This window comes from Pongo pygmaeus, chromosome 9 (genome assembly GCF_028885625.2).
Source record: "Pongo pygmaeus isolate AG05252 chromosome 9, NHGRI_mPonPyg2-v2.0_pri, whole genome shotgun sequence".
NCBI lineage: Eukaryota > Metazoa > Chordata > Mammalia > Primates > Hominidae > Pongo > Pongo pygmaeus.
This window is the reverse complement of record NC_072382.2, coordinates 7,912,956-7,940,015: the sequence shown is the minus strand read 5'-3', so window position 1 is coordinate 7,940,015 and position 27,060 is coordinate 7,912,956. Positions and strand designations below refer to the sequence as shown.

The 27,060-nt window shown below is 44.1% G+C and overlaps 1 protein-coding gene and 1 pseudogene across 10 annotated transcripts in view; one reads left to right on the top strand and one right to left on the bottom strand.

Annotated features, from left to right (window-relative positions):
• Positions 1 to 2,582: 2,582 nt before the first annotated feature.
• TOP6BL (TOP6B like initiator of meiotic double strand breaks) overlaps positions 2,583 to 27,060 on the top strand; it is a 99,634-nt gene continuing 75,156 nt past the window's right edge. For 4 of the 10 annotated variants that reach the window (XM_063671677.1, XM_063671675.1, XM_063671674.1 and 1 more), the window contains exons 1-3: positions 2,605 to 2,721; positions 6,132 to 6,270; positions 16,804 to 16,857. In XM_063671677.1, coding sequence (XP_063527747.1) covers positions 2,692 to 2,721; positions 6,132 to 6,270; positions 16,804 to 16,857 — 223 coding nt within the window. In that variant the 5' untranslated portion in view covers positions 2,605 to 2,691. Of the gene's footprint in view, positions 2,836 to 6,131; positions 6,271 to 14,250; positions 14,278 to 16,803; positions 16,858 to 27,060 lie in introns of those variants that run through there. The other 6 variants (XM_063671676.1, XM_063671678.1, XM_063671679.1 and 3 more) reach the window with 6 other exon arrangements.
• Positions 19,188 to 20,202, bottom strand: LOC129009053 (complement component 1 Q subcomponent-binding protein, mitochondrial-like; annotated as a pseudogene).

Here is a 27,060-nt window from a genome sequence, read left to right as displayed (position 1 = left end):
AAGATTACAAGATTGGGAGAACTGCTTAAGATGAATAAGAAAAAGTGAAGAGCACTTAGCACAGAGTGGATTCTCACCATCTATCAAGCCTATATTGCATGCTGCCTGAATACATGGGTTTACGCTACGGAAGTCCTGATGGCAAACCCTCATATCAAAGGCTTCCCTCCTTGCTTCTCCCTATGTCCAGTAGGGAGGACAGCTGTGTCCCTGGCTACCTTTGAGAGGCCTCCACTGCCTCTAGGGTGGTATTGGGTGCTCCATTACACCTTTATCCCTGAAGTTCATTCCAAGGACAAGGGCTGAAAGCTAGAGGCTCATTTCCAAGGACAAGGGCTGGAAGCTAGGAAACCAACTCATCTTCATTCTCAATGCCATTCTCAAGGTGGAGCATTTTCTGCTGGGCCAACACTCATAATGATTTTTTTTTTTTTTTTTTTTTTAGACGGAGTCTTGCTCTGTCAGCCAGGCTGGAGTGCAGTGGCGTGATGTCAGCTCACTGCAACCTCCACCTCCCGGGTTCAAGCAATTCTCCTGCCTCAGCCTCCCAGGTAGCTGGGACTACAGGCACATGCCACCACGCCTGGCTAATTTTTGTATTTTCAGTAGAGGTGGGGTTTCACCATGTTGGCCAGACTGGTCTCGAACTCCTGACCTCAAGTGATCCACCCACCTGGGCCTCCCAAAGTGTTGGGATTAGAGGCATGAGCCACTGCACCTGGCCACGATGGGAAATATTTTAAAGAACCATCCTCAATACCTTGGTTTCTCACCCATAAAATAGTGACGATAAGAATTTTCTTACAAGATAGTTGAGAGGATGACATCATTTATGTAAAGAGCTAGTGGTGTCCGACAACAAGCAGTCATTCAGTAATGTTACTGGTCCCTCCCCCTTGGCAACTCCTCTTTCTTAAAAAGGACAAGAGACTGGGGGTGGGGATGGGGAGCTCTGCAGGGGGTGGGGGGGAATGAAAGGAAGACTCCAATGATTCCTCAAATGCCAGCTGTTTATCAAGTTTGATGGTTATGATGGATTTTCCAGAAATAAGAGCTACCTTGCTCCAATAGGTCTACCTGTGAGCAACTGAGATGGGGAGGAATGGGGAGAAGCGCCGAGCATAGACTCGAGAAGGGTATAATGTAGGTCTCAATAGACAATGTTCTTTGGAGCAGCACCAAGGTTGTGTACTGGGCAGGCACTCTGCCAGCTCGCCAGCCTGTTCTGTCCAATCCCGGCGTCTTGGAGCTGGGGTGGAAGAATTTTCCCTGAAGGAAAGCAGCTAACACCCTGTCCCACCCTTCTCCTTGGGCAACTCTTTGCCAGGCAGGAATCTCTCATCACGGTTTTCTTTTGGCTGTCAGATCACCAGCAGTTAAGGGCTTAAGCCCCTGTCAGCATGCCCCTCCCGGAACCTGGCAGAGAGCAGCAGCTGGGACTCTGCAGGACCAACCTCTTCCAGCCAGGAATGCACTTGGAAAACCCCAGAGCTTCTCCTGTCAGCCAGAGCCCAGAAAAGCCAGCTCCTGGTCTTGGCACATTCAGTGCAGAGTCAAACGTGGAAAGGGGCCTGGATAGGGCGGGGTCGACTCCCAGGTCCCACCTTTGCGGGGGAGGGTGGTCCCCCTGGATTAGGCTGGGAGATGCTTGGGGATGGCTGGCAGGTAAAAGACCGGGGGTCGTTTAATCTTTTTTTGAGACAGAGTTTCGCTCTTTTTGCCCAGGCTGGAGTGCAATGACGCGATCTCGGCTCACTGCAACCTCCGCCTCCCAGGTTCAAGCAATAATCCTGCCTCAGCCTCCCGAGTAGTTGGGATTACAGGCGCCCGCCACCACGCCCGGCTAATTTTTGTATTTTCAGTAGAAACGGGGTTTCACCATGTTGGCCAGGCTGGTCTCGAACTCCTGACCTCAGGTGATCCACTCGCCTCGGCCTCCAAAAGTGCTGGGATGACGGGCGTGAGCCACTGCGCCCGGCCCAGGGCGTCGTTTTTAATTTCAGATTAATAATTTTTTAGTATATGTCCCAAAAATTGCCGAGATATGTGTATGGTTATAAAAAAAATTCGCTGTTTATATGAAATTCAATTTTAACTGGCTGTCTTTTTCTTTGCTAAGTCTGGGACCCGGGGCTTGGCCTGGGGTAGCCCCCGCAGCAGGCAAGGCTGTTGGAGGGGTCACGAACCCGCTTGAAAGCCCCGCGCCGTCACCGTCGCCCCTCCCGGCCGAGGGAAGGGTCCTGGAAAGCGCGAAGGCCGGCCAAAGCCCGGATTAGGGCCAAGGGCCGCATCTCGCCGCCACCGTGGGAAACTGTCTTCGAGAGGAGGGAGGAGTCGTGGCCTGGCCTCATGCCCGCTCGCCTCCAGCCTTGGCCGCCTCTCGCGGGCTCTTCCGCGCCCCGAACCTCCCTCCTGCGGGCCCACTGGCACCCGCGACTCTCAGAGGCTCTAAGTAGCTCCCGGCTGCAGCTCACGGTCTCGGGGCCGTACAGCGTCGAGTGCGCAGGCGCGGCGGGCAGGTGGGCGGGGCGTGCGCGCGCGCGCGCGCGCGAAGGGATGGGCTTGCGCTGCCGGGCGTGGGCGTGGACTCGGGCGTGGGCAGTGGCGGAGTTCCAAGCCCGGGCTGAGGAGGGGGCGGCGGCCGCGGGCGGGTAGCCTTCGACTGGGCGTTGCCGCTGTTCCCTACGCGGCATGGAGGGGACGGCCGTGGCCGTGTTCGAGGTGATGCTGTGAAGGGAGAGAAAGCGGAGGACACTTTCTGAGGAGACGGGCTTTGTGAGGAGACCGCGAAGTTTGGGCAGAGGGGTCGGGCGTCGCCTAAGGTGAAGGAGGAAGGTTCGGGAATCGAGGCCCGTCTCCCACGGGGAAGCGAGGAAGTAGGAGCAGATGAGGGCTGTCGCTCGCGGTACTCTGTGGGGGAACGACGCCCTCTCTCTAGCCGACGGCTCAGAAAGCTGCGGCGTTTGCCGAGCACCGGCGGACACCCAGGGGCAGAGCCTGACGCAGCCTCGGAGGTGCCCGCCGGAGCCCAGCGCCTTCCATGCACGGGGTGCTGGGAGGGGGCGCGGAAAGAAGGAAAGGAAAGGGGCAAGCCCTGGCGGGGAATCGGGGCGCCAGGACAGAGGCAAGGAGGGACCCAGTGCAGACTGGGAGCGAGGGAGAGTTTTTTTTTTTAGGCCCAGGTGCAGGTGCAGGTTTCTGGGTTCGGAGCACCTGGACGTGGAAGGGCGAGGTTCAGAGGCCACACCTGTGCTGGGGGAGCTGCTCTGGAGGACGGCACTGAGCACCTGGCGCCGGCCACGCCGCGTGTGCTCATTTCATTACTTTCACAGCCGGTGCCCAATGGGACGCTGAGCTGCTGTTTGTGAGGGGTACTGGGCAGGTGACAGAAGCACAGGCTCTGAGGGCACCTGAGAGAGTGTCCCCGGGCGTCCTGCCTGTTTGTTGTCATCAAAGAAGGCGGCGGGATTCCATTTTACAAATAACCTAGGCTAGAACCCAGGGCGCTGACTCATAGGCCAGTGTTCTTTTCCCAGCTGCGCTGTCATTACCGACATGAGAGTATCTTTGGGGTTTGTTTGTTTTTTGAGACGGAGTCTCGTCTCGCTCTTCCGCCCAGGCTGGAGTGCAGTGGCGTGATCCCGGCTCACCGCAATCTCCACCTCCCAGGTTCAAGGGATTCTCCTGTCTCAGCCTCCCGAGTAGCTGGGATTACAGGTGCATGCCGCCACACCCGGCTCATTTTTGTATTTGTAGTAGAGACAGGTTTCACCATGTTGGCCAGGCTGGTCTTGAACTTCTGACCTCAAGTGATCTGCCCGCCTCCGCCTCCCAAAGTGCTGGGACCGGCGTGAGCCACTGTGCCCGGCCCGATATGGGAATATCGTAACAGAGGGCGTGTGAAGGAAGGGTTAGACTCTACACGTGCCTGGAAACCATTCTTATTAACTGGTATAAATGAGGATCTTAGTTCCCAGATCTCCCTGCCTTTAAAAAGGGGGTAATACTTTTCCTTGTGTTGCCTCCCTGTAAAAGTGAGAATCTGTTTGCATGAATAATAATGGGAGTTGGCCGGGCCCAGTGGGTAGCCTGTATTCCCAGCACTTCGGGAGACTGAGGCGGGCAGATCATTTGAGATCGGGAGTTCAAGACCAGCCTGGCCAACATGAAGAAACTACGTCTCTGCAAAAAATACAGAAATTAGCGGTGGCTTACGCCTGTAATCCCAGCACTTTGGGAGGCCGAGGCAGGCAGATCACCTGAGGTCGGGAGTTCGAGACCAGCCTGATCAAAATGGAGAAACTCCGTCACTACTAAAAATACAAAATTAGCCGGGCGTGGTGGCACATGCCTGTAATCCCAGCTACTTGGAGGGCTGAGGCAGGAGAATCGCTTGAACCCAGGGGGCGGAGGTTGCAGTGAGCTGAGATTGCACCATTGCACTCCAGCCTGGGCTACAAGAGCAAAACTCCATCTCAAAAAAAAAAAAATTAGCAGGGTGTGGTGGCGGGCGGCTGCACTTCCAGCTGCCTGGGAGGCTGAGGTGGGAGGATCACCTGAGCCCAGGAGGTTGAGGCTGCAGTGAATCATGATAATGCCATCACTGCACTCCAACCTGGGAGTCAGAGAGACTCTGTCCCCTCTCTCCCCTCCAAAAATAAATATATTTTATTTTCAATTTGTCTGGAATAAATGTTTGTTTTTTCTTTTTTTCTTTTTGAAACGGAGTGTTGCTCTGTTGCCCAGGCTGGAGTGCAGTGACCCAATCTCGGCTCACTGCAGCCTCCACCTCCTGAGTTCAAGCAATTCTCCTGCCTCAGGCTCCCAAGTAGCTGGGACTACAGGTGCACGCCACCACACCCGTCTAATTTTTGTATTTTTAGTAGAGATGGGGTTTCACCATATTGTCCAGGCTGATCTTGAACTCCTGACCTCAGGTGATCCACCGCCTCAACCTCCCAAAGTGCTGGGATTACAGGTGTGAGCTACCACACCCGGTCGATTACATGTTTTACTCAGACATCTTGGAGTCCTGTTCAACTTAAAATATTGTGTGTAGTCTTTACTGCAATAGAACTTAGAAATAATAGCTAATATCTGTTAAGCATTTGCTCTTTGCCAAGTACTGTGTTAAGCATTTTGCACATATTTTTAATTTTTTTTTTTTTTTCAGTAGAGTTGGGGCCTCACTATGTTGTCCAAGGCTCAAGCGATTCTCCCACCTCAGCCTCCCAAAGTGCCGGGATTACAGGCATGAGCCACCGCGCTCAGCCTTGCACGTATTATTTGTTTACTTTCAGCAGGAGCCCTATGTGGTAGTTTTATCCCCATTTTAATAGATGAGGAATCTGTGGTTTGGAGAGATTAAGTAAGTTGCCCAAGGTCACATGCTAGAATTTGGCACGTCAGGGATTCAAATCCAGGTGTGGAGTGCAGTGGCCTGAGCAGGGTTCACTTCAGCCTCAATCTTCTGGGCTCAAGAGATCCTCCTGCCTGAGCCTCCCCAGTGGCTGAGACTACAGGCACACACCACCACGCTGAGCTAATTTTTGTTGTTAGTAGAGATAAGGTCTCGGTATGTTGTCCAGGCTGACCTCAAACTGCTGAGCTCAAGTGATCCTCCCACCTCGGCCTCCCAAAGTGCTGGGATTACAGGCATAAACTCTGCACAGGGCAGCATTAGCACTCTTAAATAGTATTCTGACCCTCAAAAGTGTTGATTTAATGAAAGATCAAGATGATTCATAACCAGATGCCGCTGTTGTTCATAGTCTTCATGTTGGCTTTTATTTGGGGCAGGAAAAAAGAAACAAAACAAACTGCCACTTAATTTTTCCCTAATTATTATTTCCAGATGAATTTATCTTCCGAATAAAGGAATTTATTGTCTCAATTTCCTGTCTTACTGGGCATTGTGTTGAATTTCACTGACTCCTTTCTTATGTCACTCTCCTAGCTGTTTATTTTGTTTAGACACAATACTCTGAACAAACCTAAATCTGACATTTTAGAAGCAAGAATACAATTTTTGGGGGGAAATTAGAGTTACTAATTTAACTGGGTCATAGAGATATATTATTACTGTGATTTCTAAATAAGATTATGTTTTCTTTGAATTGTGCTCTTTTCAGATTTTGAGATTTTTAATAATTCACTGGAAGTGTGACATAGATGTATCAAAGGGAGCATTGCTAGAAGGGCAGCTAGTGATTTCCATAGAAGGATTAAATTCTAAGCACCAGGCAAATGCTCTTCATTGTGTAACAACTAGTAAGTAGAGAAAGAAAATATTTTCTATCTCTTTTGTCATGGTTTATGTCGTAGCTTATTTAAAAATTTCAATTAGTCATAATCTTTTATCATGTTATTCCAGGATTGTTCCATAATTATAAAATGAAATGATTATGTAATAAGTATCTGGTGGTAGATTTACAAATGTATCATACAGGAAAGGTGAGTAGTTGAATGACTCTTACCATAGATTATTTATTTTACTGGTTTAAGTTAAAATTGCTCAGAAACAATCTTATTTTTCTCTTGATTTTAACCTACTTTGTCACAGCTAAATTATATTACATTGAGCTTTACCTACTTTTTCTTCCCCAAGTCTAAATTTTGGCAGTTGCAAAAAAGCAAAAAAAAAAAAAAAAAAAAAAAGGAAAAATGATGAATGGTGCATACTTCAGTAATCATGGCCTGTGATTAGTTTGAAAATATCTCTTCCATTTGGCTTTCATGCTTTTATCATTTTTGCCTGTTGTCTGGAGGGAAACCTGATGCATTGAGTGGCTCTGAAGCATGAATTTTCTTAAACTTGAAGTGTTAGCTTTTTGTGTGTGTGGAGTGTGTGTGTGTGTGTGTTTATTGAAGGGTACTTTGGAATGAAGTTGCCCCTTCAGGCTTAGAGAAGTCACTTGGGCACCAAGTTGAGATTGGATAGTAAAGTAGGCATTACAAGACATTTGCTTACCTGATCGGGAATGACCTGTCCTGTCTTTGTGTATTAATATTAAACATCTTCAAGAGCAGTATGACAGGTTGGTTTGCTCTTACTCTGCATGAACTCCACTCTGACTGGCAGGGTTCCCACCACTCTTGAGAGAAATGCTTGGCTACATGTCTAGGGTGATGGTTGGTCTGTGTATGGTGTAATAGTCTAATCCAATAAACTGTGGCCAGGGTAGCAAGGTTGATTTAATTCAAAGCAAAGGACTTCAGCCACAGTAGTTTTTGGCAAGAAACTCTATTCTGCATTTTGAGCCTGATGAACTTCTTTAGCCCACCTAGAATAGGGGGCATTTCTCTTCTCTTTATTGTCTCTGAGCTTTACGTAATTATGGTTATATTTATTTATTTATTTATTTATTTATTTAGAGATGGAGTCTCACTCTGTCGCCCAGGCTGGAGTGGCGCAATCTGGGCTCACTGCAACCTCTGCCTCCTGGGTTCAAGCAATTCTGCCTCAGCCTCCTGAGTAGCTGAGATTACAGGCGGCTGCCACCATGCCTGACTGATTTTTTTTTTTTTTGTATTTTTAATAGAGATGGGGGTTTCACCATGTTGGCCAGGCTGGTCTCAAACTCCTGACCTCAAGTGATAGTGATCCACCTGCCTCTGCCTCCCAAAGGGCTGGGATTACAAACATGAGCTACCGCACCCAGCCTATGTTTATATTTTTTTTTTGGTAGGAAACATGGTGATAACATGCTTGATAAAAAACATTACAGAAACATATATTGTGGAGAGTGAGACTTTCTACATATCTCACCCCTTTGAGATGATTATTAACATTGAGTATATATTCTAGATTTTCCTTTTTCCCCCTACTTGCCAAGGATAATCTATCTTCTAGATTTTTCTATGCATATGTTCATAGTTGTTAATATCCATTTTTTAGAACTAGAACTATACTATACATATGACTGTGCTATGTACCAGTACTTTGTGGGCAGCATTTCATGTTAGCATAAGGGATCTATTTCTTTTTTTTGTAAAAAAATGTACACTTACTTAGTTTTAGTTTTTGTCAGTTATACACACATATGGTTTTGGCCGGGTGTAGTGGCTCATGCCTGTAACACCAGCACTTTGGGAGTCTGAGGTGGGCAGATCACATGAGGTCAGGGGTTCGAGATCAGCTGTCCAACATGGAGAAACCCTGTCTCTACTAAAAATATAAATATTAGTGGGTTGTGGTGGCACACACCTGTAATCTCAGCTACTCGGGAGGCTGAGGCATGAGAATCACTTGAACCTGGGAGGGCAGAGGTTGCAGTGAGCCAAGATCACACCACTGCACTCCAGCCTGGGTGACAGAGTGAGACTCCATCTCAAAACAAACAAAAAACCCGACAGTACCCTGCCTGCTTCCTCCATCTCTCCCTTCCCATCTTTCTCCCTCCTAGAGGCTAATACTTTTAACTCTGTTAATTATCTTTGATCTAAGTAACATGTTTGTGTTGTTATATCTTTTTTTTTTTTCCCCGAATAGGGTCTCACTCTGTCACCCAGGCTGGAGTGCAGTGGCACAATCATAGCTCACTGTAACCTTAAATGCCTGGGCTCAAATGATCCTTCTAACTCAGCCTCCTGAGTAGCTAGGACTACAGGCATGTGCTACCATGCCTGGTTGTTTTATTTTTGTATTTTCGTAGAGACAGGGTCTCTTGCTGTGTTGCCCAGGCTGGTCTGAAACCCCTGGGCTCAAGCAGTCCTCTCACTTTGGCCTCCCAAAGTGCTGGGATTGCAGGTGTTAGCCACCACGCCTGGCCAAGATGTTATTTATTTATTTATTAATTTAGAGACAGGGTCTTACTCTGTTACCCAGGCTGGACTGCAGTGGTGCAATCACTGCTCACTGCAGCCTTGACCCCCTGAGCTCAGGTGATCCTCCCATCTCAGCCTCCTGAGTAGCTGGGACTACAGGCACATGCTACCATGCCTGACTACTTTTTGTTTTGTTTTGTTTTTGTTTTTTGAGACAGAGTCTTGCTCTGTCGCCAGGTTGGAGTGCAGTGGCGCCAGGATGTCGGCTGGCTGCAACCTCTGCCTCCCAGATTCAAGCGATTCTTCTTTCTCAGCCTCCCAAGTAGCTAGGACTACAGGTGTGCACCACCATGCCCAGCTAATTTTTGTATTTTTAGTAGAGACCAGGTTTCACTACGTTGGCCAGGATGGTCTTGATGTCTTAACCTCGTGATCCACCCACCTCAGCCTCCCAAAGTGCTGGGATTACAGGCATGAGCCACTGTGCCTGGCTGACTTTTTTTTTTTTTTATAGAGATGAGGTCTCCCTATGTTGCCCAGGCTGGTCTTGAAGTCCTGGACTCAAGCGATCCACCTGCCTCAGCCTCCCAGACTGCTCGAATTATCAGCATGAGCCATTGTGCTCAGCCCTAAATTGTTATATCTTAATTTTCTTTTTTATAGGCATTTATTGATTTTGCACCATAGAGGATGATAGCTCTCTTTAATATCTTCACCTCTACCATGTATCTTTCTTTCAATATAGTTATAATTTTCCAATCTTGTAGATCAATATTTACTCATTATGACCATAAAATGCAGTTTAGCCGTATAGAAAACTATGATTACTTTTCTTTATAATTTCCCTTCAGTTAATACTTATTTTAATTTATTTTCTGTTTTTATCATCTAGTCAACTCCCAAACTTCCAGCATTTGTCTAAATCTACTCAGTATATTCCACTACATCAGATAATATATCAGTTTCATCCTCCTGAAAAACTCTTTTCCAGTGTATCCTGACCTGCTCTAATTTTGACTTGATGCTTTCTGTATCTGGTGCACAGCTGTTATCTTGGAATCTTCCCTTCGTCATTATTCAGAGTGTTTCTGTAGTTTTTCTCTTGCATTGGATTTTGTGCTTCCTGAATCCCTCTCTCTCTCTCTTTTTTTTTTTTCTTGGCTTACTCCTTGCTTTGATGGATCTCAGGCTCCAGTAGCTTCCTTGGAAAGAGTGTTTGGAAGGTAAATTTCTTGAGACCTTACATCTCTGAAAATATCTCCATGTATACCTAATTGATAGTTTGGCCATATAGGATTCTAAGCCAGAATTCATTTTTCCTTCAGAATTTTGATGACATTGCAGCATTATTTTCTAACTTCAGGTGTTGCTACTGAAAAATCTAAAAATCTTTCTGATTACTCTGTATGTGACCTGTTTTTTCTTTTTTCTTCCCCTCTGTGTAAGCTTTTATTTTTATTTTTTTGAGATGGAGTTTCACTCTGTCACCCAGGGTGGAGTGTAGTGGCGTGATCTCGGCTCACTGCAACCTCCGCCTCCCGGGTTCAAGCGATTCTCCTGCCTCAGCCTCCCGAGTAGCTGGGATTACAGGCGTTACACCACTATGCCTGGCTAATTTTTGTATTTTTAGTAGAGATAGGGTTTCACCATGTTGGCCCGTCTGGTCTCGAACTCCTGACCTCAAGCAATCCACCCACCTTGGCCTCCCAAATTGCTGCGATTACAAGCATGAGCCACCGTTCCCGGCCTCTCTGTAAGCTTTTAGAATCTTCTCTTTATCCTTGTATTAATTACAGTAAATAAGGGCAGGTGCTATAACAAATAAACCCTAAAATCTCAGTGGCTTGGCCAGGCGTGGTGGCTAACCCCTATAATCCTAGCACTTTGGGAGGCTGAGGCCAGCGGATTGCCTGAGCTCAGGAGTTTGAGACCAGCCCGCGTGACACGGTGAAACCCCATCTCTACTAAAATACAAAAAATTAGCCAGGCGTGGTGGCATGCGCCTGTAGTCCTAGCTACTCCAGAGGCTGATGCAGGAGAATTGCTTGAACCTGGGAGGCGGAGGTTGTAGTGAGCCAAGATCACGCCACTGCATTCCAGCCTGGGCGACAGAGTGAGACTCCGTCTCCAAAAAAAAAAAAAAAAAAAAATTAGTGGCTTAACACATAAAATGTTTAGTTTTCTTGTATTTAACAGTCAGATGAATGTGTGTGTATGCAGGCAAGCAGGCAAGTATTTTGTTTTATGCTATCTCTGTCTTGAGGGTGTATCCTTCTCTAAGTCCTCTAAGTTCTCTCCATTCAGCTAAGGATGGGGAAAGAGAGCAGAGCTTATAAGTGGAAGACTTTTATGGGGTAGGCTCGGGAATAATGTATATTACTGCTGCTCACGTTCTATTGGCCAGGACTTAGTCTTTTTTTTTTGAGACAGAGTCTCACTCTGTCTGTCGCCCAGGCTGGAGTGCAGTGGCATGATCTCTGCTCACTGCAAGCTCTGCCCCCTGCGTTCACGCCATTCTCTTGCCTCAGCCTCCCGAGTAGCTGGGACTATAGGCGCCTGCCACCACGCCTGGCTAATTTTTTGTATTTTTAGTAGAGACGGGGTTTCACCATGTTAGCCAGGATGGACTCGATCTCCTGACTTCGTGATCCACCTGCCTTGGCTTCCCAAAGTGCTGGGATTACAGGCGTGAGCCACCGTGCCCGGCCATGTTTTTATGTTTTTTAAGACAGAGTCTCACTCTGTTGCCCAGGCTGGAATGCAGTGGCATGATCTCGGCTCACTGCAACCTCCGCCTCCCAGGTTCAAGCAATTCTCCTGCCTCAGCCTCCTCAGTAGCTGGGATTACAGGTGTCTGCCACCACACCCAGCTAATGTTTGTATTTTTAGTAGAGACAGAGTTTCACCATGTTGGCTAGGCTGGTCTCGAACTCCTGACCTTAGATGATACGCCCAGCTCAGCCTCCCAAAGTGCTGGGATTATGGGCATGAGCCACCGCGCCTGGCCAAGCAGGACTTAGTCTTATTGCCACAGCCGTGCAGTTGCAAGGAAGACTGAAAAATGTAGTCAAATTATGTGTTCAGGAAGAAGGAGAATAGGGTATTTGTGAGCACCAGCAGTCTCTGCTGTGGTCTCCATTGTCACAATGATGTACCTGGGTGTGGGTGTGTTTTCAAACATTGTACTCAGCACTCAGCAAGACTTTTAAACCTGGAAACCCTTGTCCTTTGGTTCTGGGAGATTTTCCCTTGCATTCTCTTTTCTTTCCCCCCTTTCTGGAACTTCTATTATTTAGATATTAGACTTCCTAGACTGGTTCTTTTTCCTTTTTAAAATTGTTTCTCTCATAATTTTTATCTCTTCTGCTTTCTAGGCATTATCTTATCTTTTTGAGTATATAAAGTTTTTTTAAAGTTTTCTTTTCTCCACCTCGTTCTTGTTTCCCTTGTATTGCTTTTCTTAGTCTGGTGTCTGTTTTCATGTTAGAAGCTTTCTTCAAATATCTTTAAATTATTGGTTGCTCATTTTTAAGAGTTAGAGAGTATAAAGCTGATTTGAAATTGTTAGCATCACTCAAAGGTGATCTAATTGGGCTTTTAACTGGGGAACTTTCTCTTCTCTTCAATATCAGTATCTTTAGGTCTTTGTTCTTGGAATGACCAGATCTTTCAGTCTCTTACCAAGTAGATAAAAGCCAGACTTGATTCTGGGAATAAGAGAGAAAAGGGGTGTTGGGTATCTCAGCATTCAGGGGTTCTGTTCACTAACTCCACTTGTTTTTAGTACAATTTTGATTCTCTTCCGAAAGATTGACACCTTGACCATTTTCAAGTATCTTCTCCCCAATCCATGCCAAAGTTAGGGAGGAGCCAGTCCCTTGAATGCTGAGTGGAGGAGGGAATCTAAAGATTTATTTAAATTCATTTTTCAGCTGACTCTCCTTAATTTATCTTCTGCCTCACCCATACATTCAGAGGTTCCTGATACTGCCATGCCTGAGTCTTTTGCAATTTTATTGTATAAATCAGGTTGTTTCTTGGCCTTCCCTGTCCCCTTATACTTACTCAGGTCTCCTAATCCTTTCCTACTAGTCGTTCTGCTTTGTAGTTTCTAGATTTTTTTTTTTTTTTTTTTTTTTTTGAGATAGAGTCTCACTCTGTCACCCAGGCTGGAGGTGCAGTGGTGCGATATCAGCTCACTTCAACCTCCGCCTCCTGGGGTTCAAGAGGTTCTCCTGCCTCAGCCTCCTGAGTAGCTGGGCCTACAGGTGTGTGCCACCATGCCCGGCTAATTTTTGTATTTTTAGTAGAGACGGGGTTTCACTATGTTGGCCAGGCTCGTGTCGAACTCCTAACCTCAGGTGATCCACCTGCCTTGGTCTCCCAAAGTGCTGGGATTACAGGCATGAGCCACTGTGCCTAGACTGTAGTGTCTAGATTTTTATTACAATCGTGTTTGTCTCTTGTTTTCCATCCTTGTGGGTTTGTGCCCTTATAAATCTCTTTTCTATTATTTTATTGAGGTTTCAGGAGGGAATGAAAATAAACGTGTGTGTTCAATCGGCCATCTTTACCTGGAAGTGTGCAGTGGTATCTTTTAAGTTTGGTTTGAAATCTCTGCTCTCTAGGGCTGCTGTAACAAAGTACCACAAACTGGATGGCTTGAAACAAAATATATTTATTTTCTCACAGTTCTGGAGGCTAGAAGTCCAAAATCAAGGTCTTGGTATGGTTGGTTCCCTCTGGAGACTCAGAAATCTGTTCCATGCTTCTCTCTTAGCTTCTGGTGATTACTGACAATCCTTGGTATTTCTTAGATTGTAGATGTATCACTCCCTGCCTTCACATGGCATTCTCCTCTGTATTTCTCTGTTTCTTCACATGGCCTTCTTATAAGTACACCAGTCATTGGACTCAGGAACACCCTAATCCAGTATGACCTTGTCTTAACTTGATTGCATCTGTTTCCAAATGAGGTCATATACACTGGGGCTAGTACTTAAAACTATCTTTTGGGGGACATAGTTCAACCCTTACAAACTAGCAAATTTGATATCTGAGATGATTTATCTATCAGAAGCCAAGAGATAACTAGTTTTTTCCATCAGTAATTATTGAAGACTTTTAACAAATGTGATTTTCATGATGTTTCCTAAAATGTATGCTACAGAATATTTATATGGGTTATAAGAAAGGACTTATGTAGTCATTTAAATTTGGGAAATGTTAGTTAAAATAAGTTTTTAAACTGTAGGTCTGTTCAGGACCTCTCATATGCCAGTGTGGACTATGAAACATACTGTTTGGGAAATGCTACATACAGTTAACCCCCTTCTCCCCGGCTTTTTTTTTTCTCAAGATGGAGTCTCGCTCTGTTACCCAGGCCGGAGTGCAGTGGCGCAGTCTCGGCTCACTGCAACCTCCACCTCCCAGGTTCAAGCGATTCTCGTGCCTCAGTCCCCCGAGTAGCTGGGATTACAGGTGCCCACCACCATGCCTGGCTAATTATGGGTGAGGAGTGCTTCCACCTGCTCCACATCCTATCCAGCCCTCAATTTTCAGTTATATTTCCAATGCTTTTATATAAAAACGATAAAATTCTATCCTCCAGATGCAAAGATGACAGTAGAGACTTATCTGTAAAATACATATTTTAAAGCAAGTATTCCCCCAAATCCCCTCTATAGAACAGAAGATTATCTTTTTAAAACAATGTAAACAAAATTTTTTTCTGAGATGGGGTCTTGCTGTGTGTTGCCAAGGCTGGAGTGCAGTGGTGCCATCACGGCTCACTACAACCTCTGTTTCCTGGGCTCAGCTGATCCTCCCACTTCAGCCTCCTGAATAGCTGGACTACAGGTGTGTGCCACTATGACCTGCTAATTTTTGTATTTTTTGTGGAGATGGGGTTTTGTGATATTACCCAGGCTGGTCTTGAATTCCTGAGCTCAAAATATCTACCCACCTCAGCCTCTCAAAGTGCTGGGATTACAGGGATGAACCACCATGCCTGGCCATAAGATGGTCTTTATAAAGGGGGAGGCAGTAGGGGGTGGGGGCGGGTGCAGGCACTGTGGCTCACGCCTATAATCCCAGCACTTTGGGAGGCTGAGGTGGGTGGATTGCTTGAGGTCAGGAGTTCGAGACTAGCCCACCCAACATAGTGAAACTTCGTCTCTACTGAAAATACAAAAATTAGTCAGGCGCGGTGGCGTATGTCTATAATCCCAGCTACCCAGGAGGCTGAGGCAGGAGAATTGCATGAACCTGGGACGCGGAGGTTGCAGTGAGCCGAGATTGTGCCACTTCACTCCAGCCTGGGCGACAGACTCTGTCTCAATGAAAAATAAAATATAATGAAAAAGACTATCTTTTCTTAAATGTTCTGTGCTGCTTGGGCTTAGGCCTTTGGAAGCGTGTATCATTTATCCAGAATCACTTAAAATCTGGAAATCTAGAGCATTACTATCCAATAAAACTTTTTGTGATGATGGAAATGTTCTCTCCTGTTTAGCAGACTAGCCATTCACCACATGTGACTATGGAGTGCTTGAAATGTGGCTAATGTGACTGAGGAACTAAAATTTTTTTTTTTTTGAGACAGAGTTTCGCTCTTGTTGCCCAGGCTAGAGTGCAATGGTGCGATCTCGGCTTAATGCAACTGCTGCCTCCTGGGTTCAGGTGATTCTCCTGCCTCAATCTCCCAAGTAGCTGGGATTACAGGCGCCTGCCACCACGCTCGGCTAGTTTTTGTTATTTTTAGTAGAGACGGGATTTCACCATGTTGGCCAGGCTGGTCTCGAACTCCTGATCTCAGGTGATCCACCCACCTCAGCCTCTCAAAGTGCTGGGATTACAGGTGTGAGCCACCATACCCAGCTGGAACTAAATTTCTAATTTAATTTAGCTAAATGTAAATAGCCACATGTAGTTTCTGGCTACTGTACTGAACAGCACAGTTTACAGAATGATGTTGCCTCTCTAGTTCGTGATTCTCAACCTTATTTCCTTGTCTGAAAGATGCACATTTTCTGAGGGATAGATGTATTTCTATTGGTTCCTATGGCAATGATTCTTAGATTCTGAACTATGAGGTCACGTTTCTCTGGGGAAGGGCATATTCAATTTGAAAATAAAAAGCCTCTAGGTAGTTCTGATCTTTTTGTCCCCTCCTTGGTGCCTGCTTCCTTATTCACTGTCTACCCTGAATAATTATTGCTCTAAAATTTCTAATATTTATAGTTAGAACTCTAGGTAAGAGAATTCTTACCTGATAGCCTGGTATTTTCTTTTTCTTTTTCTTTTTTTTTTTTTTTTTTTTTTTGAGACAGAGTCTCGCTGTGTCGCCCAGGCTGGAGTGCAGTGGCGCAATCTCGGCTCACTGCAAGCTCCGCCTCCTGGGTTCACACCATTCTCCTGCCTCAGCCTCCTGAGTAGCTGGGACTGCAGGCACCCGCCACCACGCCTGGATAATTTTTTGTATTTTTTTTAGTAGAGACGGGGTTTCACCGTGTTAGCCAGGATGGTCTCGAGCTCCTGACCTTGTGATCTGCCCACCTCGGCCTCCCAAAGTGCTGGGATTACAGGCGTGAGCCACCGCGCCCGGCCGGTATTTTCTATTTAAGGGTAAAATTGGTTAGAAGAAGAGCCAAAGTTTTAATTGACTCTTATATTAGGATATGAGTTATTGACATGATATATTCTGATTACTAGCTGCAATTTGCAGTCTTCACATAATCTTTTTCTGTCAAGTAGAGTATCATCCAAAGAGGCAGTCCTGGTGTTGATTGTGGGTGGATGTTGAATATAGGTGAAAAGACTTGCTATTTGGTTATCTCTAAGAAGGTATTTTTCCCCAAAACAGTCATTGTACCATTATAGTATTTCTTTGATGTTTCCATTTTTACCAAACTCATTAGTAGTGGTCACTTTTTAAATGTTCTGTGTCTGTAAGCAGTTTTTTAGACTCTCATTTGATTCTTTCAATAGAATGCATTTACTTATTTGTGATATTTCTTTGTATTCTGTTTCTTACAGTTGCTTCTGCAGGAAGCCTTTTTGGTGGCATGGTCCTCAAGAAGTTCCTAAAAGGTAAAGAATTACCTAACTTCCATGAGACTGAATGTCTTCCCGACAATTAATTTGATATTTTCTGAAACAAATTTATTATGAAAGAGTTGACAGATTTATAAATAAAAATACAGGACGCCCACTTAAATTTGAATTTCAGATAAATAATAATTTTTTTAAACATAAGTATGTCTCATGCAGCACTTTATCCTACATTTTATCTGGCTTCTGATTAAAAGATGATCTATTAATATAAAACTGTATGGAATTGACAAGATACCTAGATCACTATAGCTTTTCTGTATACTCTCTATACAACTTTAGGCAAAATTTTCCCAGATGTAAAATAAAAATTTTAGTATTTGTTTTATCTACTTCAAAGAAATAATGTGTGGAGAATGCTTTTACTGTAAATGACTGGCTAGCAGTAATAATGTTTTCCATATTATATGCCAAAGTTGGTACGGTTTAGGAGTTTTTGCTGACCTTAGTTTTAAGAATTTATTTATTTATTTATTTATTTATTTATTGTGACGGAGTCTCACTCTGTCACCCAGGCTGGAGTGCAGTGGGGCGATCTTGGCTCACTGCAACCTCTGCCTCCTGGGTTCAAGCAATTCTCCTGCCTCAGCCTTCCGAGTAGCTGGGGACTACAAGTGCATGCTGCCATACCCAGCTAATTTTTTGTATCTTAGTAGAGATGGGGTTTCACCGTGTTGCCCATGCTGGTCTCGAACTCCTGAGCTCAGGCAATCTGCCTGCCTCGGCCTCCCAAAATGCTGGATTACAGGTAATCCACCTGTAATCCACGGTGTAATCCACCTGTAATCCATGGTGAGCCACCGTGCCTGGCAAAATTTCTTTTTATTTTTTTTTGGACTTAAGAATACTCTACAAGCCAAAGGCCATAACATTTATTTTAAGGAGGCCAAAATGACCTTAGAACTCTTATGCTTTCATTTTTATTTCTTATGGTTCTTTGCTACATAAGTATTATCCATTGGCCTATTTTTTCCTATTGAATTGTTAATTTACAAATTTTACAAAATAACTTTTTAAAATAAACTTTCCCAGACTAAATCTGGAATATTAATAGATTTTTAAAAGCTTACATCTGTCCTTGCTTTAAGAAAATATACTGTGGCCAGGCCCAGTGGCTCATGCCTGTAATCCCAGCACTTTGGGAGGCCAAGGCAGGCGGATCACCTAGGTCAGGAGTTCAAGACTGGTCAACATGGTGAAACCCCATCTCTACTAAAAATACAAAAATTAGCCAGGTGTGGTGGTGCATGCCCATCTATAGTCCTAGCTACTTGGCAGGGCTGAGGCAGGAGAATCCGTTGAACCCAGGAGGCAGAGGCTGCAGTGAGCCAAGATCATACCATTGCACTCCAGCCTGGGTGACAGAGCGAGAGACTCTGTCTCACACACAAAAAAAGAAAACATACTGTGTATTAAAATGGCAACAACTGGCTAGGCACAGTGGCTCATGCCTGTAATCTCAGCACTTTAGGAGGCCAAGGCAGGCGGATTGCTTGATCCAGTAGAACTTTTTGGCGTTCAAGACCAGCCTAGCACCATCACGAGACCCCATCTTTACAAAAAAAATAAATAAATAAAAATTAGCCAGGCAAGGTGGTGCACACCTGTAGTCCCAGCTACTTAGGAGACTGAGGTGGGAATATTGCTTGAGCCTGGGAGGTAAAGGCTGTAGTAAGCCGTTATCACATACCACTGTACTCCAGCCTGGGTGGCAGCAAGACTTGGTCACAAACAGACAAACAAAAAAATGGGAACAACCAAAAAGCTAAATTGGAAAGGTATAATGTTATAAAATAAATGTTTATGAAATGTATTACCATTTTTTTAATGACAAATTTTCTTCGTGCTTTGTAAAATGCAAATCAATTAAAATTTGAATTTATACCCAAATTTATAGCAACTCAATTCTTACTTAAAGCACCTTTCTTTTTTTTTTGGAGGAGATAAACCCATTTTATTGTCTATCATGTTATACAAAAATCTAGAAACAATAGATTTGTATAGAAAACAATGATAGGCCGGGTGTGGTGGCTCACGCCTGTAATCCCAGCACTTTGGGAGGCTGAAGTGGGAGGATCACGAGGTCAGAAGATCGAGACCATCCTGGCTAACACGGTGAAACCCCGTCTCTACTAAAAATACAAAAAATTAGCCGGGTGTGGTGGCAGGCACCTGTAGTCCCAGCTACTCGGGAGGCTGAGGCAGGAGAATGGCGTGAACCCGGGAGGCGGAGCTTGCAGTGAGCCGAGATTGTGCCACTGCACTCCAGCCTGGGCGATAGAGCGAGAGATTCCATCTCAAAAAGAAAAAAAAAGAAAAAAAAAATGATAATAAATGAGAGTGCAAAACATAGAATTTAAATTTGGTATTTTTTTCCCCATGATATTAGGATGATAATCATTTCAAAGCACGTGTCTAGCTTCATAGTAGGATTTGTTCACTGGCCAAAGCCTGCCATAAAACTATGGCTTTCAGTGTCTGTCTGCTCCACTGGCTCTTGACAAAACTTTTGAGGTCTTCAAGAAAAGTAATGTACGCCTGGTGCTCTGGGGCTGTGCTGAGCTCCACCAACTCATCTGCAAAAATGTTGTCCACCCCTCGGTCCGCAAGGAAATCCATTAGGTGGTCATATAAGGCCCAGTCCAGGGAATCTGTGTTGAGTGTATAATTAGTATCCTTCCATTCAAACTCGCTAGTGGACTGAAAGCTAACTTCCCTGATAGAGAAGATGTCACTCAGCCTCCTCTTCTTGTCCAGCTTCATCCTCTGGATAATGACAGTCAAGCACAAGGGCCTTCTTGCCATCATTCTTTATAACTTCAACCACGAAATGGGGAGTTGATATCAATTCAGGGTCTTCAACCTTCTGCCCTTGCGAGGGTTCCTCCTCACCATCAAATGTTGGTGGGATGCTCTTGTTAATGTTGAAAGTGACTGATTTTTCCCCCCGGCAACTTTCCGCACTAATTTAGCTTCTGTCCCATTCAGTTCCAGCTCTCAAACTCCAGACATCTTAGGAAGGGTTTTATGCTTCTGGATTTTCCTTTCCTCCTTAATTTCATCACTCAGGAAATCAATAAAAGCTTTGTCTCCTTCGCACGCCACACCCACAGCCGCAGGTGCAGGGCCCGCGAGGCCGCAGGGGGCCCGGCCGCCGAACCCGCGCGCAAACAGCAGCCCGAACGGCCAGGCGCACAGCTGGGCGCCGGCTGCAGGAGCTGCCGGAAAGGCGGGGCGGGCCCCGGCGGTGTGGGCCCCGGCGGTGTGGAGGCCGGCGACGCAGAAGCCCAGCATATGGTGCACTCAGCGCAGCAGTGGCAGCATGGCGGAGAGGACTGCGAACATGTGCGGATGCAAAGGACAACCCAGACCTAGGTACCCAGAGTACTCTTTTTTTTTTTTTTTCCTTTGAGACGGAGTCTCCCTCTGTTGCCCAGGCTGGAGAGCAGTGGCGAGATCTTGGTTCACAGCAACCTTCCGCCTCCTGGGTTCAAGCGATTCTCCTGCCTCAACCTCCTGAGTAGCTGGGATTACAGGTGCGCACCATCACGCCCAGCTAATTTTTGCATTTTTAGTAGAGACGGGGTTTCACCATGTTGGTCAGGCTGGCCTGGAACTCCTGATCTCGTGATCCGCCTGCCTCGGCCTCCCAAAGTGCTGGGATTACAGGCGTGAGCCACCGCGCCCGGCCAGTACCTTTCTTTATCTTGGTCATATCAAAGAAAACAAACTATTTTTACAACTCAGTTACAAGATGAATACTCTAAAGACACAAATATATAGGAAACAATTCTACCTTTTGAAACTTCTTTTCTGAAGTAATTTTTAGTTGAAGAATGGAGACAGGCCAGGTGAAGTGTCTCACACCTATAATGCCAGCACTTTGGGAGGACAAGATGGAAGGATCGCTTGAGCCCAGTAGTTAGAGACTAGCCTGGGCAATATATTGAGACCCCCATCTCTACAAATAAAAAAAATTAGCCAGGCATGGTGGGGCATACCTGTAGTCCCAGCTACTCAGGAGGCTGAGGCAGAATTGCTTGTGCCCAGGCATTTGAGGCTGCAGTGAGCTATGATCATGCCACTGTGCTCCAGCCTGGGTGACAGAGTAAGACTGTTTTTAAAATAAAAAAGAATGAGGACTTAAAAATGCTTGTTGCTAAATGAAGTGATCAGATGTATTCCCGTTTTCGTTTGTTAATTGTCTTGGCCCTCTGAATCTACCTTCCAACTCTCTGTATCCTTGGATATTTTACGACTTCGGCTTTTGCTCTGTGACCCTAATTTTGTTTAGGTTCTACTTGGTGTGAGCACATTAATGTTTTTTGTTTTGTTTTATTTTGAGCACATTTAAAAACTAATTGTGGAGGAAAAGTAATAAAAAAATGAGATTTTAAACATTATTATTATTATTATTATTATTATTATTATTATTATTATTTTGTAGAGATGAGGTCTCACTATGTTGCCCAGGCTGGTCCTGAACTCCTGGGCTCAAGCAGTCCTCCCACCTCGGCCTCCCAAAATGCTGGGATTACAGGCATGAGCCACTGCACCTGTCCTATTATTATTTTTGAGATAGGGCCTTGCTCTGTCACCCAGACTGGGGTGCAGTGGTGTGATCATGGTTCACTGCAGCCCCAAGCTCCTGGGCTTGAGCCATCCTCCAGCCTCAGCCTCTTGAGTAGCTAAGGTCACATGTGCACACCTCCATGCCCAGTTACTTTTTAAATTTTTTCTAAAGATGGGATCTCACTTTGTTGCCCTGGCTGGTCTCAAACTCCTGGCTGGTCTCAAGCCCTCATGCAACAGCCTCCCAAAACACAGGGATTACAAGTGTGAGCCACCCTGCCCAGCCAAGATTTTTATTTTAGCTCCAGAACATTCTGTGAGCATTTGGTAAGAATGTTCTCCCTTTAGTATTAATCACAATGATGATTTATTGAGCCTTTACTATGCATTAGGCCTTGTGCTCGACTTAAAGGTGGTTATAGTAGTGAACAAGACAGATTTGGTTTCTCCCTTTATGCCCCTAGTGAAGATATCTTAATTACTCTATTCTATTGCCTCTTTAAGCCTGTGCCTAGAAAAAAGGGAATATCAGCTATGTCCTGAAGAGTTTGCTCTGATTCTGAGACTTTTGGGAGATCTGAATCCAAGTTCAAGAATCATGGGCTGACTGCCTCAAAAACATCTAATTATTTATAAGTTTTTACTTGTTCTTCATTTTTGAATTATTGTCTTTGGGTTGATGCAGAGAAGGGAAAGATCATTCCTAGTGGCCCTGCTCCAGTTAATATCTGTGAAATTGCTTTGAAAGAAGTGAAAATTGGCCGGGCGCGGTGGCTCATGCCTGTAATCCCAGCACTTTGGGAGGCCTAGGCGGGAGGATCATGAGGTCAGGAGTTTTAGACCAGCCTGGTCAACACAGTGAAACCCCGTCTCTACTAAAAATACAAAAAAAAAAAAAAATTAGCTGGGGGTGGTAGTGGGCACCTGTAATCCCAGCTACTTGGAAGGCTGAGGCAGGAGACTCGCTTGAACCTGGGAGGCGGAGGTTGCAGTGAGCTGAAATCATGCCACTGCACTCCAGCTCGGGCGACAATGCGAGACTCCATCTCCAAAAAAAAAAAAGAAGTGAAAATCTGGCTGGACACGGTGGCTCCGACTAAAATCCCAGCACTGTGGGAGGCTGAGGTAGGCAGAGTGCTCCAGCCTTGGGCAACATGATGAAACCCCATCTCTACAAAAAATACAAAAATCAGCCAGGCATGTGAAAATCAGCTGGGCGTGCCTGGGGTCCTAGCTACTAGGGGGCTGAGGCAGGAGATCCATTTGAGCCCAGGAGGTCCAGTCTGCAGTGAGCTGTGATTGCGCCACTGCACTACAGCCTTGGTGACAGAGTGAGATCTTGTCTCCAAAAAAAAAAAAAAAAAAAAAAAAAAGCTATATAAATGGAGTATATTATTAGCACTAGGGAGGAGATAGGAGCATTCCTTGCAAAATAAACCCACACTTAATTTGCTTGTACAAGGAGTGGTCAGATCATATATAAGGCTACTTGTTTGACTAATATTTGTGAAAGTGCTTTGAAAAAAGTTAAAAGCCATGTAACTACAAGAGAATAGTTTTATTATCATTGTTACTCTTAGGGAGTATCATTTATGGGTTATCATTTATGGAATAACCACATACTCATGCCAATACAAACGCTAGACAATTTTTGTCATGGTGACTTAGTTTTAATTTAACTGTTACTTTAAAAGCTCAAAGCAATTTCATTTAATCCTTATTGTGATAAAGTGTGAGTGGCTAACTCTTCGTACAAAGAGGAAATACTGCACATCAAGTACATAATTAAAATAGAATCATTTGCTCATGGTCAATCACATTTAGTAGCCAACTGCAGCCTAAGTCTTCTCTCCAGCTGTTAGGGCTCTTAATATTAACCTCCACTCAATAATGCTAGTTATTCTTTTTGTTTGTTTGTTTGTTTTTGAGACAGAGTCTCACTCTTGTCACCCAGGCTGGAGTGCAGTGGCATGATCTTGGCTCACTGCAACCTCTGCCTCCTAGGTTCAAGAAATTCTCCTGCCTCAGCCTCCCAAGTAGCTGGGATTACAAGTGCCTGCCACCACGGCCAGCTAATTTTTATATTTTTAGTAGAGATGGGGTTTCACCATGTTGGCCAGGCCTGTCTCGAACTCCTAACCTCAGGTGATCCACCAGCCTTGGCCTCCCAAAGTGCTGGGATTACAGGCGTAAGCCACCGTGCCTGGCCTAGTTATTCTTACTAATTAGTAACAAAAATTACTCAGTGAACCTCACAAAGGAAATTGGTGAAGACTACGACAGGAATCCCTTAACTCCCTGGTTTATGCCTTTAATTATTATTATGGCATTATTATGCCATAAGTATGCCTTTTTTACGATTATTATTTAGAATTTCTGACACTATTAAACTAATAGCAAACTGCTTTAAATTGGTCCATTTACTGATCTTTACACTGTTTAATTAGCGTCATCAGGGAGTCTCTGGCAGCTGGATTCATTACTCACCAGTTTTCTAGATGCTAAAAAATTATGTATCTATACAAAGTTAATATGTCTGTGAATTCAGTTTAACTATGTTGTTGTCTTCATTATTTGGCTGATTTCTCTCAGTGTCTAAAACAAGTGGTCTGACCCCTCTTTAGGGGAGCTGAACTGTTGAAGAACTATCAGCTTTAGTTTCCTTTACTCTTCAATCTGTTCTACCAGGGTTGTATCAAGGTACTTTTTTCTCTGGATCTGGAATACTTTAGATCAATTCCTGTACAAAATAGGCTCATGTTTCTGGGTATTTTATTTATGCTGGATTAATAAACAATGACCATTGTAATCTCCCTACTCACCTCCTTCTCTACTGGTTTATTTTCTCTTTTTTCCCCTTTCTTCTCTGGTCCCTATTTATACTTTTATTCAGTAAACTTTTATTGTAACATCTACCTTGCCACAAAGAAGTCACAGGAAGTAGAGGCAGCTCTGCAAATAAAATGCAGTGTGATTAGTACTGTAATGGAGCTGTAAGTTCAAAGAGCTTCTCTCATAACCCAGAGGATATTCCCCAAAGTTCAGTCACCAATGTGCCTTTCTTCCCTTCCTTATTCTGCATCATTATTCTACATTCAATTCAGACAGCTTTTCTACTTTCAAGACTTTAACTAACATTAACTATGCTGATGAGACTTACTTTTCCCCGTCTTGATCACTGACATGTCTCCTAAACCCCAATGGAATAGCTTTGAATGTCAATTAGACTATTCCATTTGAGAGTTCCTCTGAAATATCCTGTGTAACATGTCTAACATGGGGTTCAGTTTCTTGAAATGAACTTATTGTGTAATGTCTGCATTCCTTTCAGTGATATTGACATACTCATAATTCTCCAGGGTTAAAAATCTTGGTTTTTATGGTGGGGAGGGGTTTCTCCTTTTTTGTTTCCTCATTATGTAATTGATTTTTCGTTAATTCTGCCTTTATAATATAAAATTCTTATTTAAACATAGCTTACATTCTTGCCTTAATGATTCCTTATTTATTATTATATTAGGTCTAAGTACCTCAGACCAGAGTTAAGGCCTTCTCTCAAGAGGATAATCCCCTCTACTTTGCAGAATAATGCCCATTAAGATAGATAAGTTCTTATGTGTTTAAAAAATTGTCACTACATCATGTTAAATGTGTACTACTAGTCTGCATTGAATACTTATCTACTTAGGTATAATTCCATTTATATATTCATTTATGTGTATACTTATCCATTTATATAGAACTATTTCTATCATAAATGTCTGTTAGTGAAACATGATTGTTTCAGTTTGTCCTATTTGCTCAGGTCTGCTTCCTATTATGTCCTTATTCAAGTGAGGAAAGGAAAGTGGATGGAGGAATATGAAAAAAATCCATGTTTATAAATCTTTATTTTGCTGCTTTTTCCTCTCTCTTCTATTCATATTATTTTTATTTTTGTCTTTTTAAAATAGCTTCTCATTTCCATGTTTATTGACATAACTTAGCTCTTTATACAGTATGGCCAGTTATTTTAAAAAGATGTGCAAGTGTTTTTCCCAAATAAAATTTACAGCCTTCTTTTTTCTTCATAAGACCAGATAAGAATACCAGTCCTTGTAAACAGGGAGGACTGCTTTGCTGTTGATATATGGTTACATGGCTATGATAGTTCAGTTTTTGCCTCTTCCCTATATGCTACCCTTTTGGTGTCAGGGAGACTTTTTTGTTGTTCATTGTTTTGTTTTTTGGAGGCAGGGTCTTGCTCTGTTTCCCAGGCTGAAGTGCAGTGGCATGACCACAGCTCACTGCAGCCTTGACCTCTTGGGCTCAAGGGATCCTCCCATTTATAGCCTTCTGAGTAACTGGGATCACAGGTGTGTACCACCATGCCCAGTTAGTTATTTTATTTTTTGTAGAGATGAGATCTCGCCATGTTGCCCCAGCTGGTTTTAAACTCCTGGGCTCAAGCGATCCTCCCACCTCGGCCTCTCAAAGTGTAAGGATTACAAGTGTGAGCCTCCATGTCCGGCCTGTTTATTTTCAAGTTTACTTTTGTCCTCTTTGTTAATTTGTTGGGAAAGAAAGTGAGGCGTGGTGCTTTTCATGGGTTAGAGAGATTGACAGGTCCAGGCTTGCTCAACATTGAGTAAGAAATTCACAATGGTGAACTCTTGAATGTCTGACGTAATCAAGTTTTTTTTTTTTTTTAAGTCTGAGATTCTTGTATTCAGGAATAAAAATCTATTATAATTTTATATCTTACAAAATCAACAACTCTAAGGCTCAGAATTTATCTAACGCTTTTTCCCCCGGGGAGCTCATTTTGTAGACATGATCTCATTCATTCTTGAGGAGCAGTCAGACGTAAGTGTTATCATCATCTCTGTTTCAGAGATGAGAAAACTGAGACTTACCTCAGCCTCATATACTAAGAAGGGAAACGTTTGTAGACTCATAGGTTGCTGGTTATCCATTAAACTGTGAGAGACTACACTTAATTTTAAGCTTTTGATACATTCTAAACAGACTCTTGTTGCCAAATTTACCTAACACTTGGTAAGATTTTATAAAGGTTGGCTGAAGATCAAGACACACTAAAACAAATAGATTTTTTTTTTTTTGCTTCCTTAATATTTCTTTACTCTTTTCCTTGTTACATTTATCTAATTGCACTTTACTATTGAGAACATGTTCAAGATTTGATGTGACAGAAGGGGATGGAAAGGACAGAAGTGATTTTTACCAACCCTGACATATTCCTTTTCCTTTTGAACTTGGATAGATAAAACAGGAGGAAAAGGATAGCTCTTATTATTAGAGATCCTGGGAGCTGGCTCATTCTCTGGCTGAGTGGTACATAACTGCTTTTATTCAGCAGCCCGTGAGAGCTAACCTGCCTTGTACCTGGCTGGCTTAAAATGCTTGAACTGTTACAATTCCTCATTGAGTAATCAGCTGGGCACTTACTGTTCCAACTCCATCCTTCTGGGTTACCACACATCTTTCATCTTCTCAGCTGGGAACACAAGGAGAGCTGTCTCCCTATAGTGGTATAGTGGAATTTGGCTGGAATGGGAAGAGGGGATATTGTATTTTTTTCTTGAGTAGACTTTATGGCTAGCCATTTAA